Source organism: Morone saxatilis, unplaced genomic scaffold (genome assembly GCF_004916995.1).
Source record: "Morone saxatilis isolate NCDOM2014 unplaced genomic scaffold, NCSU_SB_2.0 Contig6, whole genome shotgun sequence".
NCBI classification, from domain to species: Eukaryota; Metazoa; Chordata; class Actinopteri; family Moronidae; genus Morone; species Morone saxatilis.
The window spans coordinates 11373897-11391167 of record NW_023340206.1 but is presented as its reverse complement, the minus strand read 5'-3'; the positions used below and the strand labels follow the sequence as shown (position 1 = coordinate 11391167).

General features: G+C 39.5%; 1 protein-coding gene across 8 annotated transcripts in view; it reads right to left on the bottom strand.

Moving 5' to 3' along the window:
- Window positions 1–6: 6 nt before the first annotated feature.
- LOC118339882 (inositol polyphosphate-4-phosphatase type I A-like) overlaps window positions 7–17271 on the bottom strand; it is a 39453-nt gene continuing 22188 nt past the window's right edge. For 2 of the 8 annotated variants that reach the window (XM_035677682.1, XM_035677681.1), the window contains 10 exons: window positions 16866–17036; window positions 15904–15936; window positions 14866–15038; window positions 13091–13214; window positions 12910–12977; window positions 12238–12437; window positions 11981–12078; window positions 11131–11243; window positions 10753–10907; window positions 1431–7863 (listed from right to left, as the gene is read on the bottom strand). In XM_035677682.1, the coding sequence (XP_035533575.1) occupies window positions 7683–7863; window positions 10753–10907; window positions 11131–11243; window positions 11981–12078; window positions 12238–12437; window positions 12910–12977; window positions 13091–13214; window positions 14866–15038; window positions 15904–15936; window positions 16866–17036 (1316 nt within the window). In that variant the 3' untranslated portion in view covers window positions 1431–7682. Of the gene's footprint in view, window positions 950–1430; window positions 7864–10752; window positions 10908–11130; window positions 11244–11980; window positions 12079–12237; window positions 12438–12909; window positions 12978–13090; window positions 13215–14865; window positions 15039–15903; window positions 15937–16865; window positions 17037–17271 lie in introns of those variants that run through there. The other 6 variants (XM_035677684.1, XM_035677688.1, XM_035677685.1 and 3 more) reach the window with 6 other exon arrangements.

Sequence of the window (17271 nt, the reverse complement as noted above, 5' to 3'; positions counted from 1 at the left end):
GGATACAGTCAGGAGGAAGCAATGCAGCCTGTTCCACCCAACTTTAAATGTGGCTACTGACAATAAAAACGTTTGCTTTTATATATTTGTTGTTTGACGCATACTGAACCCTTTAGAGTTCCTAGAACACATACAGACTAAATAAAAAGCAGACCGATGAGCCACACCGTCACACTGGGTGACCAAAAGCACCAAATGCAGATTAATCCGCCGCTGAAAATAGTCCTAACACAAACGCACCATTTCCTCCTGTTTGGGAAATGTTTACTAAAAACTGCTGTTCTTAGAAAAATGAAATGACATATTTGTGATCCGCTTTTAAAGATTTACGTCTTGTTTTTAGTCTTTTCATGAGATTTGTTAATAGTTATAATATAGAATAACACAAACCTTATCCTTTGAATGCAGGGAGCCTATTGTAGAATATAAATATAAATGTTTGGTCGATATTGATTATATCAGTGCTTGATCAGGGATGAGGCTGTGCTCTTCAGGTACATAATAAGAAATAAAAACCTTGACAATTCTGCTATCTCGTATTCAGCGTGTTACGCGTAATATGGCATAAGCAACTAATATAGTACGTAGAAACAGTTATAGGTTTCAGGAAGGTGCAACTGTTTATTAGTGTGACACTAAATCACTGAGTATACCTCCAAATAAAGCTCATCTAAAACGTCTCAAACAGTAACCAGGAGACATGAAGGTCGAATTAAACAGTTTCTGAACACAGTATTTTGATTGTACCCAGTCTGATCACAGCCACCGTACACTCCATTGATATCTCCTAACAACCCAGAGGTCTCTGCGGTCCAATCAGGTCTCCACTTTCCCATAAGTGCCGTCAGGCGGTCGGTAGTGTTTGGGGAAGGCTTTCAGTTGCAGGGAGTTAAACGCGTACTTTCGGCATCCAACGTTCTTCACAGTGTTTTCTCGTCGGCAGCCCTCGCTGGGGAGACAGAACGGGGGTGGGAGGGGGAGGCGTGGGAGGGAGGGTGTTCACAGACAGAATGAGAGCAAAGAAATAGGAATGATGGTTGGTTGTGAATGATGCTTTTTAAATAGTTCCTCAACAGAAAAGTCTGCTGGGGGTTGAGAGTGTTTCTGATCAACAATCAATGAATGATAGATTCAGTAATCCATAAAGTTAAATAATTCAACCCACTTGTTATAATTGAATAACCAGCAGACAGAACGAGAGCTACTGAACTTGTTGTTGTTGTTGCAACTGCAACCGATTGCCAGTAGAGGTCAGTAAAGACTTACTCAAACTGCTTTACACTGAATGAGGAACACAACACTGGAAAAAAACACACACACACACACTTTGACAAACATGAAAGAAAAGCTGAGGGAAAGCACAGATAAAGTAAGCTGAGGAAAAAAGGAATAAAAAGGACTTTAAAGACCACAAACTACCACCGGAGTGCGTTTATGTTCTGCAGGTGGGTGCAGAAGACGTTTATTACAGCAGGAGTGTTGCGTTCAGGGACACACTGACTGGAGGTTTTCTTGGGCTTGTGGTACATTTAGAGCAACATGGGGCGCAGCAAGACTAAAGCTCTTGGATATTTAACTGCTGCTGAGGAAAAGCACTGATTGCCAAATGTGGAAGAGAAACAAAGACAGTTCAACGTCACAGATTCTCTGTTGTTTGCTGACCTGGGATCTGTCTGAGGAGGTGTTACTGTAACACCAAGAAGCACTAAGCCAATATGAGTCCAGATCTTTGTCAGATTTTAGAATGAAATACTAAAAAATATTATTATTATAAATAACCTTTCCTATACACTTTCTGTACAACAAATGAATCTAAAACTTTAAAATTTTAACTAAAAATTGAATATTGACCCAAAAAATCCACTGCATTGTCAGCACTAAAGATAACCGTCTCTCCAGAACTTTCCTTTAACACAATAACACTTTGCAGGAGGTAATTATGATCCCAGTGACACAATTATTCTCAATTAACATGTTAAATGTGACCATTAACAAATAACCTGTTCACATAATATCATATCTATTGTTAACAGGAGGGCTCAGAGGGTTAAAAGTACCTGCCAGTAGTTATTATGTCAACAGTTTTAGCACGAGAAGAGATTAAAGTAAAACAATTAACAGTCAGGATAAACAAAAACATATAAATCTGCATATTACAACAATATCACATGGACATATTGAGCTATGATGTAAAGTGACGACAGCATGACAGTTATGGCACAAGCATAATAAATCACATTGTATAGATTACTTTTTATACTCTGCTTTGGAATAACGTAAGACAATAGCAAACGTTAGCATTTAGGCAATACAAGCATTTTAAATACAATTTATGTACAATATAAATATATTCTCTGATATGCCTCGATTCTCAGAATAACAAAAACAAAGGAAAGAAAGAAAAAGAGATTCAGATGTTTCTCTTTAAAGGTCAATGATATAATGATTTCTTAATTCATATTTTTAGGAAGCACTTTACTGTAATTACACATATAAGTATGGGGAATTTATGATTAAGTGCATTAGTAATTGAAAATATTATTTCACTGGAACTTTTTATTTTTCAGATTTTCATATATTTTAATCATTGTACATAAAATAATTTCTGTTCCCTCACATCCCTGCTGCTCATTGATCATATAATCACATTAGCTGTATTTTTTAATAAATATATATATATATATATATATATTAAATAAACTCTAAGTTCAACATATAACTTAATTCTGTCTCACAGAGGTAGTTCTAAACTGACATAAGTAGTGAATAATAACTTAAAGGAGGAATTTGGGACACTTTCTTGATTGATGCCACTCTCACGTCTGTACAACAGCCGCCTAAACAGGGAACTTCTCTCTTAATAATAAAACCTGCCTTTCAGCACATGTACCGCTCACCAGTTAACACATTTCAGCTTGTTTGTTTAATCTGGACATAAACTGAAGTGTTAAAATGTTTTTTTTTTTACAGGGGTTTTGTGCCAGACAACTTCTAAGCTAACCAGCTGCTGGCTTTAGCTACACATTTACCTCACAGACATAAAAGTGGCACCAGTTTTTTTTCATCTAACTTTTGGCAAGAAAGCAAATAAATACCATCCTTTTTCAATAAGAGCATCTAATAATTAATAATTACTCTATTTTCAACTGTTTTTCAGGAAGTCTTGTGTAGCAGCGCTCAAGTGCTTGAGGTGTAAATGTCAATATTCACAAAATGTTTCTACTGACCATCACTAATAAATACAGACATTAGTATTGCAAACTCATTTAAGAATACTGAGACTTATTTACTGTATGTCTGATCATTATACTGTAGTATGTGTGTTTGACTGTTAAGGGTCACGAGAGCATGTTACACTCCCAAAGGAGGCTATTTTGGTCTGATCCAGTTCCATACTGGGTCGATCTCAAAGAGACGGAGCCTCCAAACTCCGAGGAGGTGACTGATGCTTTCGTTTAGTTTCACAGGCTAAGATATCGATTTATGAAATGCAGGTTTCCAATCTGCAAAGGAAGCTGAAAACTCTTGTTTCCAGTCAAATCACACGATACTGAAGACTATTGTCCATTTTTACTCCAAGGAAAGATTTCTTATATTTCCTAAACTGCCACACGTGACCATTTATATATAGTTAAAACCAAACCTATCCTGTTCCAGCTGTTTTCAAACAGTGTTTCAGTATTATACAGAGGTTCTTTTACCTTCTATTTATATACTTGGGCAGAAAATTTAGTTAAAAAATAATGCAGCTGATTCAGAAATATGTAAAATGATTTGTAAGCAAAAGCATCTTGAAAACAGTTTGGAGTTGGGGTGATATTAGAGCTTAAACAATCAGTCATGACCGTAAATTAATTAACAATTAGTGCAAATTTACTTTTTTCTTCGTAATATATGTAAATAGACTACATATCTTTGGGTTTTGGACTGTTGGAAGGTGTCATGTGTCATACTGGGCTCAAGATGTTTTTTTTAGACAAATTCATTACTTGAGAAAACAGTCGGAAGATCAATCATAAAAAAAATAATAGTTAGTTGCAGGTTAGTAAAGTGAATGGAAATTTCTCAAAACAAAATACACTTTTTTACGCTCATTTACAAGACTAATAAATAAATACACTAACATAAGAGTGGACTATATTCAGACAAAGACATCACATCTTTTCTGGCTTAATCTCTTTGCAAACACAGATCCTACAAACCTGAATTCACCTGACATAAACCTGACTGGAGCATTTGGCACAAGCATGGATACATTCCTTTCATTCATTCACCTTAACTACGAACAAAGTTAACTCATCGCATCGTCCGCCGAATAAAATCAGTGCCTCAACTCGACACGTCTCGGCTCTATAAAGCTAATTTTAACTGTTATAGCTGCAATCTGTACCAGTTTATGGTAAACACATAAATGCTCTAAAGGGTGTAGAACAGACAGCACTACACTGCATAATCAATCACATTTCCCCTGAATATCCTACAATCATACATTCCAACGTTAGCCAATTAGAAACTGCGTCCTTAAAAATACAAAGACTCAACTGTGTCAGCTGGTGAGGCGGAGCTCATCTCCACTGCACTCGGCATGAGAAGCTTCAGGAGCAGATGTGGGTCGAACCACTGGCTGACTGTATCTGACGCGCCACACTGGGACCAATTTAAAGAAGTGCCATCACTGGCTGCTACTGCCTCTAAGGCAGGTGCTCAATCTCAGGGAGTGAAAAGGTATTAAAACAGTGAATACATCAAACATGTCACTGCTTTTACAAATGAACTGAACCCATAAATAACACCTCGGCCAGGCCAGAGCAGCTCAAGGTTAAAAATAATGTGTTTTCAGGGGAAATGTGGAAAACGGCTCCACACGTCACCTTTAAACTTAAGTGAGTCACATGAATTGTTCTCTTCTAACACGCCTTTTTTATTTATTCATAAATGTGTTAATGACTAATTAAATGTAAACATAAATGTCTATATTTATTCCGACTGCAAGCTCCACAGAATTCACTTTAATTTTCTGTCTAAGAGGGATGAATATTTGTTCATATATATTTCTTTTACTGGTTTTGAACCCCCACACATGAGTTTTCACTTCTGGTTGAGCAGACCTGAACGAGCCCACACAGTCCTGACAAGAGGAGGAGTAATCACCTCTGTGGATTTAGGGCCTTCAAAGAAAAAGAGGAATTGAAGAATTTATTATTGGGTCATTTAACTGTCACTACTTGTTTGCTCTATTACACTTTTTATTTAATACGAGAACTTTATCTTCAGTTGGAGGATTGTTTTCCCTTTTTACTTGCCACCTTCCCATGACGAGGTCAAATATAATTTTTCTTACATAACATGCAGGAATTGATGGATAATGTTGTTTTCAGCTGCCTGTTTCTGCTACAACTTGCTACACAGGAAATGCACATACTGGCCTGCAATCAAACAGCTCCTACTGATTAGGAAACAAGTCATGCATGTTGTCACCGGGGGCTGATCCCTGAGCGCTGGTCTGTTCGTTTGCTCATGCAAGGAATGCATGGTATTTAAAATACTTTCGGCTAAATGAGTAGGGGGTGTTAAAGGCAAGAAATACTGTTTATGCACCACAGTTCTGATCGAATTGGAGCTGGTATAATCATCTTAGTCTGGTAGAAGTGTTGACATGAGTTCAGTTCATGTACCTCTGAGAAAACAAGGCTATTAAAGTTTTCAGACACTTCAATTTAGACTCAATTTATCTGCTATTCTGAGGTATGGGTAAACAGACAATTACCTAAATAGACTGATTGATTAGTGTGATGATTGTCATTCTTAACCCCGGTACTGTTGGTTAAAATGTCCCAATAAAGGCTAAAGGCTGGGGAATTTGAGTCCGAATAGGTATGTTGTAAACAGAATCAGTGATAATAACTGACCCAGATCTGCTGGAAAGTGCACAGGCTGAAGTAGAAGCAAAACAAAAAACTCCTTCTACTGTCTAGGAGAGCAGGAAGACAAATAAAAATGAGAAAATACTGCCTGAAAAAATATATATAAGCCAAAGTTAGCTTAAATAAAGGGTTTCCTCCGCTTTAGCTTGTAAGGTGCAAAAGCACATGGAAGACAATGGTGAATGCAACAAGCTAGCTGGTTTGTGCAAAGCCTAAATTAGAACTCACTTTCCTTTATAATGGCTACGATCAACAGTAACACTTCAGTGAAAGCAAGATTTGTACATAATCTGCTTATTTTCTATACATATTCACAACTCTGGTGTAATTTCTGGCCTGTGTGTCACAAACATACAAACTGTCACTTTGTATTTTCTATGTGTTGTGTTAAAACAATGAAGATTAACACAGAGCAGCCACACAGATGATAAAGGGTCATTAGAGGGCGCTATCCACCTAAAATGTGAATGCTGCTCGAGAGTCTGATCATTATTCTTATTCATTCTGTAAGTTGTTACGCTCATCCAGAACGGTTTCAGTGTCTTGACTGGGTTTGAACATTTGCAATACAGCAGTTAGCTTGACCACAATGTTTTATATCTGAACATTACTGACATGAAATGTTCACACTAAGCCAGCTTAATTTAAAAAAACATCTTTTTCTCCCCCGCTTTGGACTTTCTCTCGCGCGTTTTCTACAACTAAATCTGAGCTTTTCTTAAAGCTGCAGCCTCATGATTTAGAGTGAATGGGAGGTTTTAGGACATTAATGATGATGCTTATGCGTCAATCACGGCTAAGGCCGGAGATTTACTTGCTTTTAACTTCACGTTTGCGTGTGCATGATGGCTGACTTGATAATGGACGTGTTTGCGAAAAGTAAATAAATCTCTGGCTTAAGGGTTGTGTGGCAGTAAAGTTTGGAAGAGAACACGTTGTCACCTCCAACCCTCATTTTAAAATGTCAATATAGAAAATTGTTACTGCTAATGCGAGCAAAACATTCTTCAACACTTGCTGCTTGACATTAAAAGTGTGAAGCAGCAACGTGGGCTAGCTTTTGTTGTGAAGCAGTCACAGGATATATTTGTCACTGCGATCGGTGTCAACCAGGACTGAAATCTGACTACAACCTTAACCTGTATTTATTATTATAAGCCACACAGCTTTGGCTGTTTTATACTTGTTTGGTTGGTTGACAACAGAAACAGACCCAGCAGAGTAATCAGACTCTGTCCCACCACTGACTACATGTTGGTTGTGATACAGTTTTGTTGTTTGAGGAGCAAAAAACAATGAAAAAGAAGAGATTTAGTTTTTTACAATTAAGTTTCTGTGTGCACAGAGATCTTTAAGAAAATTACCTGAAAACCTAACACACGTGCGTTTTTAGATTCTTAGCCCAGCCTTACGTGTGATGCAGCTCTCAAAGTCCAAAGGTCGGGGCCTCATGAAGTAAATCATCGTATCAGTATTGAGACAAGATAACTGTATGTTTACGACACTTTTCCAGGCTAATCATGTGCAGTTTTTCAAAGCTGGAAACATTGTCCATTAACCAAAAAAAGAGGGCAGGGCTTGGCACTTGATTAATGGGGCATCGGTTGTGGTAAGCCCTTAGTCAGGGTGGGGCAGTGTGTACATACACACTCACAGGACAATGGCACAGTTTCAGAAACACCCTCAGGAGTCCGTGTGGAGTATTCCCACTCCTCCTCACAAACGAAGGCTCCTGGCAGAGAGCTGCTCGCCGGCCGCTCAGCTGCAGCGGAGTTTGGCCAGGAAATAGGCCACGCTGAGGAAGATCCACACCACCAGGAGGTTGGGGCTGAGGGCCAGCAGGGGCAGCGAGTACAGGAGGCTGGGGTCCAGCCGGAAGTCACGCACCGGCAGCAAGCCGCTCAGGTTCTTCTGGATCACCCCCTCCCTCGTCCCAATGCTGCCGAGTCACGGGAGGGGGGAGGAGGAGGAGGCGGGCACACAAGCGGGAGAGGCGCGGCGCCCCACACCGAGGCGCGGGAACAGGCGGCGCCACGGCCCGCCCACAGAACCCCCCCGCACCCACCGGACCACGGCCCCACACGAGTGCAGCAGGGGCGCCAGGAGGAGGAGGAGGAGCAAAAAAAGGTTGGAGGAAGGTGGAGGAGAAGAAAAAACGGAGGAAGGGAAGGGAAGAAATAAAAGGAAGAGGAGAAAGGAAAGAGATGAAGAAAAAGTATGAGGGCAATTAGGGAGAATAGAGATGAAGGAGGAAGGGCAGTGTTAGGTGGAAATAAGAAAGAAAATAAAAGATTGCAAGGAGGAAGCGGGGAAGGAAGAGGCCAGTGTGTGTCGCAAACAAAGCCAAAATAAACAGATGGCATGCACAGAGGTGAAATGGCAAATTAACAGGTGATACCGGTGAAAGAAGCCACAGCCACGATGACAGATAGCAGTTTCCATGGTGAGACATCAAAATAATGAAAGTAATAAAAATCATATGGTAGTGACAACAAATGGAAGTGAATCACAAACCAACCAGAAAGAAAAAAACAATCCCGCAAAAAATGTCAAACAAGCGGGAAACAGAGGAAGAGGAAAAGGAGAAAGAGAAAAAAGAGAAAATTAAGAAAGACGTTTTTCAGAAAGGGAAAGAAGATAAGAAAATACAGCAATGGCTCTCCATGTTTATATATTCTGAGACATGGGGCGAAGGAGGAGGAAGGAATGGAGGGAAAAATGGAGGGAAACCAGCACGAATGCACAGTGGAAAAACACCCTCTAAGTATAATTTTGAAGTAATTTGCAAAAAAATCTGTCTGCAAGCTAACGAGAAAGCTAGCACGCTGGTAGGAGCACTTGAGAAATGCTAACAAAATTCACATGCAGTGAGTACCTGGTGCAGGCTTAACTTCAAAATGTTAACATTTGAAGGGTGTGTTTTCTGTTCACATTCATTTTCAACTGATGTGTGGATAAGAGGGGAAAATGATAATGAAGGGGGAATTCGGAGGCAAGCGTTACAATATCCTCAAGCTTTTTCCAAACATGCATCACAGCTCAAATCCGTTCCAAACTGAAATAAATCAAACTGTCAAGAATGATCCAGAAGCTAATTTCATGCTCGTCGGCTGATGAGGCAGAAGGGGGGGAGGAAAAAAGGGACAGATATGAGGAGAGGAAAAAGAAGGGGAGGAAAAGGTGAAGAGATGTCGTATCATGCGAATATCGTGTGGGAGTGCAACTTTATTGAGTACAAACGAGACAGGTGTGATTACATCTTCTTACAACAGAATATTTACAACATAAAGTCACATAAAAACTCCACTGAGAACATAAAACTTTCTTTGACACAAAAAGGTACAAACACTTGAGGATAAACTTATGTTCTGTTTCCGAGAGCTGCAGAGGACGGTTTCCGCCCTCTAGAACAAAATCACATTTGCAGGAAGCTGCAACATTGTAGACCAAAATCAATAAAACTCTGTTGGGTGGATATAAATCCCTGTACACCTTAATTTGTCTGTCTGCTGTCTTTTATGGTGTCAGTTCTCTTGTTTCTGGTAGAAAATGTCTTTTTTTCAGACCAGAAAATTGTGTCAAACATGTTTTGGAAAGCATAAATGACGTGCTTTCTGGAAATGTTTTGCTTTCACATGCTGGCGATCAGTGTGTTTCCTTAGTGGCAACATAAAAGAAACAGATTTGAAACTTTTTTTTATTTTAAACGCTTGGGCAAAGTTACCAAAAAGACTCTGTTATGTTGAATATTTTTTCTATTATATTTCTGCGTAAGCTGTTAAACTGAAGCCTGTTTCTGCTTTTGTGTAATGTTTTTGGCATGCTGCAGGCCAAATTCCCATGCAGAAAAACAATAAAGACTGAACTGGACTGAAAAAATGGCACCAAAAGAGGTAAAGGGGCGAATATGTTTTGTAATTTGGGGGCACCGACCTTTTAAAATAAACAGGCAGCAATTCACTAAATCTTTCTTCATAACTTCTTAACAGGCGGACTCAGACATATCGTGGAAATGAACAAGGGAAAGAAAAAATAAAGCAGGGATGAAGGAAAAGAAAAGGTGACGACAGAATGTCAAGTGCTTCGATAAATCAAATAAAAGAAAAAAAACACTCTGTTGGCAACTCAGACTGAAACAGCGATGTGTAGCTTTAGAAAGGAAAGACACGACAGTGATGGACAGACGGATGTACAGACGGAACAGACTTAGACACAGGAAGACGTACAGACGGACCAACAAGCAACCAAAACACACGATCGAAGGAGGATCCTCTCACTTGAATATCAGTCAGGTAACCTCTCCAGACCCTTGTCACATTGGAGTCTCCAAAAGAGAAGCAACGAAATGTGAACTTTTTTTACAAGAGTCTGGCGAAGAAAGCAACCAACTGAATTTCAAAATATTCAAGTATCCCCTTTAAGGTGGACCAGCAACGCTAGACCAGTTTGGAAGCAGGCAATGTTTTTTCAAAATCACACATGGGCAAAAAACATCCTTTTCCACACATTTGTTTCCCTCTGACCTTTTTAAAGACTTTTCTCTGCGTTAAGCTGATACACACAGAGTACATGTTTAAAGAGCCTTTTTTACCTCAATATATAAATGAGTGATTTTATATCGCTTTTAAGTATTCTTTTTTATTGCAAAGAGTCAGTGGGTTTGTTCGACTCGTAAAGGACCTTTGGCAGGCAGTAAGAGAAACAAATATGCATCTGTAAGTTTCCAATCTGATAAAGCAAAGCTGGAATTTTTTTATTTTTTTTGCCCATGTGTGATTTTCAGTCACGTTCTTTTTTTGTCCTTTCAGGCACAGCGAGGGCGTCTTACCTGCGCATACAGTCGAGGGCCTGCGTGAAGACCTGCGGCGCCATGCCGTGCTCGTGCTGCAGGATCAGGCACTGCTCCAGGGTCACCGACATGGCCGTGCGGTCTTTGGCGCTTTTGCAGCTGGTGAAACGAACCCCGTTCAGCCGGCGACAGATCTGAAACGGAGAGGGAAGAAATATTTAAGCCACTGGCAGACTATGTCCCGTTGGTGGTCATCAAACCTACCAGCCTGATATATATCTCCACAATTTGATCACATTATGATTTCTACCTGTATTATATATAGCACCCTTCATAGGTGACTGTGCTCATTAGCTGATGTTTTTTAGCCGTTTTAAAGAGAAATAATATAAAATTCTATCCAGTGTAAAACGTCACCTCGGCCGCCTGCCAGAGGATGTCCACGTTCTTGTTTTTCCTGGCGTGGACGTTCTGCCCCAGAAACCTCAGTAGCTCTGGGAGACAAGTCTGAGAACGAGACCTCGGGAGGCCTGGTGGGTTGTTGGGGGGGGGGAGATGGGAGATATAGGGGAGGGGAAAGATCAGAGAGCAACGAAAACAGAAATTAAATGATTTGTTGGCTCTTATAGAAAGTGGTGGAAAAGGTATTGAGATCCTTTATTAAATAAAGTTCCACAATGTAAAAAATACTTAAGTAAAAGTACGGAAGTATTATCAGTTAAATGTACCATAAGTATCAAAAGCCTAAAAATGGGTTTGTGACTGATGTAGTTGAGTCCAGTGGTTCCCAACACAGAGGCCCCTCAAAAGGGTCACAAGTTAAATCTGAGGGGTTGTGAGATGATTAATGAGGAAGGAAAGAAGAAAAACAAAGTTCTGTTCCACAAATTTGTATTTATGTTTCTAATTTTGGACTGAAGTCTTTTTTTGTGAAATATTGTCTCTTTGGGCTTCTAATATTTGTTTAAATGAAACCATGTAAGAAGTTTAGAGGGGAAATTGTCTCTGGGAACCACTGGTTTAATTTTTAACAATGTGTTGCATTTTATAAGCTCATCATATGTTTTTTTAAATGTAAAATCATAATAAAACGAGTAACTAAAGCTGTCAAATAAATGTAGTAAAAAGCAGAATGTTTCCCTCTAAAATGTGGTGGAGTAGAAGTATGAACATAAAATGGAAACTAAAATGTTAATTTCTACCACTGAAGATATTTAACTTTGAAACTGTGCTAACCTGCTGAACTCTAGTACACTGTAGTACTTACAGTCTTCAGGCAGGACTTCTTTGAACTGTTCGTAGTATGAATTTAGCCTGGAAAGACTCTCCAGGTTAATGATCTCCTGCAGGGACGTGTCTCCAAACCTGAACAACACAGACAAACGCGCATTTATCATTTAATTGACAACCAGCCCGAATTCATCTGTTATCTGTCACACAAAATCTTGCTCAAACTGTGAACTTGTATCCTAGATATCAGAAAAAACTTCCCTCTTCTTTTCTTCTTCTTTCCCACTCACTCACTTCTCAGCCAGCGTCTGCTGCTCGTTGATGCCGACGTTGAAGTGCACCGGTTGGACCCTCAGCAGCATACCACTCTGGATCTCCCGTGGCAACGCGTCGAACATGGTTCCTGGCAGCGGGATGCGGACGTTGAAGCCGTCCCGGTTCCCCGTGATGATCGGCAGCATGTCGGGGGCGGAGCTCCCGGTGGCCTGGGTCACCTGGAGAAAGTTTATGAATATGAAGCCAAAGAAATTTGAAGAAAATAATGTTTTAGTCTTTAATAACTCCTAAACAAGTTCTGCTGTTACACATACAACACCTTCAAATTTTAAAGAACTGTATCTTTCTGTAATTCTGTATCTTTTTTCCTTTCTCACTTTATACTTTAACTGTTTAAAAATACTTAATATCAAGCCTTTCCTCTGTCTGCTATTTAGTGGGCAGGCATTTTGGCTCAAATAACTAATCGGTTATCAAAATTGATTCATTGTAGCAGGTCTAATAAAAAGATTGTTATCACACTGCATTTTCAATCTCAATAGAGACGTTAAAAAAAAGGGTAACAAAAGGTCTAAAGTTAATAAATGTCAACAATGAAATACAGCAGAATCAAAAATGACAAGAAACTAAATTAGGGCAATAAAACCCACAGAAGAAGAGAGAATTAAAACCATGATTAAAAGTTCCTACCTTAAAGGTGACGTTACGAAGATCCATGATGCCGACACTCATGTCCTCCAACATGGCCAACTCCTCTCCTGGGAACACACACACACACACGCGGTTAACGGTGACAATCTGTGGATGTCTAATATTGAAAGCAACCTGCCTCTGTGTGTGTTTGTGTGTCTGTGAGTGTGTGTGTGTGTACCGTAGGTGCTGAGCAGGGACTCAAACTGAGCCAACAGGCCGATGGTGTAGAGCTGTCGGAGGAATCCGTTGTCACGGAGACAGTTCCTCAGTTTGATAATGAAGCCACAGATGAGAGCAGTGAGCTGCAACACACACAAACAAACAAAACACACATGCATTAACATCAGATCTGCTTTTAACCCTCTGCAGCTGTTTATAGGCGGACTTCAGCTGATTCATGCATCAATAAATGTGACAAAATGATAAAGTCATTTTGTGTGTGAAGAATCACAGTCAACTGACAGCTTTTTAAAACTCGCTGTGCTGACTGAAAATATTACTTTTATATGATAATGGAGCTTATTTCAAACAAGACTTCAGTCATATGGAATTTAAACAAGTGAAATTTGCTCAATCATATGTTGCTTTCAGTTTTTTTACCCTCCTTTAATGACAATGATGTCCTCAGAAATCATCAGTCAGTCCGATGAGACACTAAAAGCTTTGTGACGGCGAGCCGGCCTTCTTGCTGTTGGACTAGTCAGTGATATTAGCTGGCTTTCTTTGTTGTGTTGTTGCACTTGTTTGATGTTTGTCTGTTAGCAAAGTTGTCGACTCGCTAGTTTCTGATCATAAGTAATGTAATCTTAACAAATGCCCTATTCCATGTCCATATTTACGAAATCTTTCACAGCATTGCGTTAAAGAATGAAAATGAATTTATCTTCAAACCCCGTAACAACTTTGTAACTTTGTTGTTGTCTAAATTTTATCCATTTGTGAGATGAAAGCTTCTTCATTAATGGCGTGCAGTTTTTTAACTGCACCGTGTCCTGTCATTTATATTTAGATGCAGTAAAGCTTTGCTGCTTCTGAGATTACATAAGTGAATGCATGTTGTTGGTTTCTGTGCATCCGTGTGTAAAGGAAATCCTGCGCAGCTCAGTGAGTGCTCTCTCACTATATTAATATGTTAACATGTCTGGTCAAACAGCAGGAGATGATCAGACGTGTTTTGTAGTTTATCTAAGACAAACATCTAAGAAGTGACGGGGCTATTCAAATGCAACAGTCCCAAACCCCCAACTATTTCGTTTTTTATCACACAAGACAAAGAAAATCAGCAAAACCTCCTATTTCACAAGCTGGAACTAAGAAATATTTAACATTTAAGCTTGAACTTAACCAGCAACTATTTTGATTATGTTTAATTTCCTGTGAGTGAGTAATTGTTTTAGCTCTAATTCTGAGTGTTTAGGCTCCTTTTGTACTTGCTGGAGTGCAATGTTACCAAAGTAAAAATACCCAAGTTTAAATTGATGTGATTAAACTTATGACCAGACTGAACCTGCTGAGTAAATTATTGTAACAGAGCCAAAACTACAAAAATAAGAGGCTGTAAAAATAACAAGTTGTAAGAAAAGAATCCACTATCTCGACTACCTCTGGGCGCACATCCTCTTTTTAACTTTGGCCCCAAAGACCCGAAGCATCTCTCGGGTTTGTGCCGGCAACACAGCAGAGTAGGAGTAAAGAAATTCCTTCTCTTTCCGTCTCACTTTCATTTATTTTTTCATCCTGCTGTCTTTCCTCGCTCTTTGTTTAATAGTCATATAAACATGGAAAAGCAACTTAGCACTAACCTTTCCCCCTTCCAGTTTTGTAATATTTTATTGATTCATGAGCTGTCTCTTGCTGTGAGTCACTCTGGGGTGAACACATTAGCTAAAAGCCTGTATGTACGAGTGTGAATGTGTGTGGGCGAATAGATGTCATGTTTGTGTGTGTGCTGACCGTCTGGCAGAAGACGACGTCGCGGCGGTACTGCAGCGACAGGTCCATGGCTATCGTCGGGGCGCTGTCCTGCATCAGCAGGAAGACCATGGACCTTTTGGCCGTGTCGCTCATCATGGCGACGCACTCTGTGAGCGTGGTGAGGAGAGGGTACAGCGCCTCGCTCCACTCGCCTAGGAAACACACGTACAGACAGAGAAAGTGTAGGTAGAGACAGATGAATGCATTATAGAGGTTAAACAAAGCACACAATCTAAACAAATTCCTCCTCTGCACCACACACACACAATACAATCCAACATTAGCTCAGTTAATATTTGGTATAAATACTGCCATATTAAGTGATCTTATAAGGTCTTTTAAGACAGAAACAGAAAACAGACGGAACAGAGAGACAACAGGGAAAGCAAAAGCATAGTCCCCTCAGTGAAGCTCCAGGACAAGTTGCGCCATATTTTCTTTATATTTTGGTTTTATCATATATTTCCCCACTAGACCTTTTCCATGAATACAACAAGCTACCAGTTCTAACAAACCATTTTAAAAAGAAGAAATGAAACCTTAAAAGATGCATTTAGGGGAAAAAAATATGTTGGCGCAGAATCAAAACCAAAAGTCTGTAAATCACTAAAACCCAAAACCAAACCCTAAACTAACTTTTCGCATTTGATTTTACTTTATCAGACTGGTCCTACAATGTGGTGTCCATTTTAATAGTAGTTTAAAACAAGACAAACATTGACTGGAGGTCATCGAGAATTCAAACTGTAGCTACACAACAAGGGTTTGAATGCATTATTTGATGATGGGGGGGGTGTTAATTTGCTCTTTAATAAGGAAAATAGCATCAAAATAATACACAGCAATCAAACAAAAATACCTAATATATACAAAGACCAATTCAATGGGCAATCTGAAGACTTATAACTTATTTTCTGCTCAAATCTTCATATGACAATCAAAGATTTACTGTTGAACTGGAGTCCTGGAGAGTAGGGGACAGAGGCAGAGAAGCATGGGTGGGACAGAAGCTCTTACCTGGGTATGCCTCCTCAGCACCGGGGCTTCCATCTGGAAGAGGGGATGGAGGTGCAACATGCATGATTAGCGGGCGCTGTAAGCCACATAGGCCAGCAGAGACACACATGGAAAACACTACAAACCAGGATCAAAGATCTATCCAAAAACCATTCAGCTTATATAAGAAGTTTTGCTCTGATGATTGAAATAAAGGCACATAATGGTGGTGCTTAAAATTCCAAATCAGTCTCGAGTCCTGCTAATAACAGAAAGACTAAGAGGCGAAGGAGCACATTACAGACCAACTGCTTTTACTAGCCAACCTGCAATAACAAAGGGGATAATAAAGTCCAACCTGATATTTTAGTTGTGTCATTAAAGAGCTCCAAAGCAGAGGCCCAAAATTCAAGATCCAAAGAGGCATGTTTAATCGTAAATGTCCTCGGTGGGTGTTTTCTGAACTGCCTCAGCTGTATGCTCCATTTCTAAGGTTAAAAGTTTGGATAGACATGTGACCCTGGTACAGTACAACATGTACAGTAAGCACAAAATCTCAGATATGACTGCTGGTAGAGGGGCTGAGGAGCCACGAAGCAGCAACAGCAGAACTTACACCCGCAAAGCTGAAGAGTAAAAAAAAAAAAAAGAAGCTGCTTCTAATTTTCTGCTTATGGCTACAACAATGCGGTAACATTGTGGACAGACCAAAAAGACAGGAACAAAGACTGCACACAAAACAAAAAGTGCTTCACATTAGATTTTCAAGTTTTTTATAGTTAGGGATGAGTAATTTTAAAAATACCTATTGTATTTTAGTCAGATGAGATAAATGTATGATATCTTAACACAATGTGACACCCATCAGTCTTGTCGAAGCTGTAACTCGAGTATCCCAAACTAAATAAAATGATTTGAATAAAAGAGAACGGGAGTGGTAACAGAAGAAGCAAAAACAAAAATATTAAATTAAATAAACCTACAGGATTCCTGTTCAGGGCTGGGAGGACGTGCAGAGGAGAGAGCAGCAAGAGAGGAAGAGGATGGTGGTGGTGATGATGATCGTGGAGGTGAGGACGATGATGATGATGATGATGGTAATGATGGAGTTGGACTTTCTGGGTTGATCCAGAAAGCTCGTGTTTTTCCATCACCTTTTCACAGCCATACACAGCGGTGTTAATTTATACTTTTAAATGTATTCAGTGTCAATTTGTGGTAAATATCAAGTTCACTATTCACTGTTATTTTTTTATAAATTAATTGTATATATTTGTCTGAATTAATATATTTGTTTGCTGAATGTCTGTGAAAACTGATAAAAGTTACAATTAATTTGTTCCCTTTTTAGTCTCCAACATCATTTATTTTGCTAATGTTAAAGGGGTC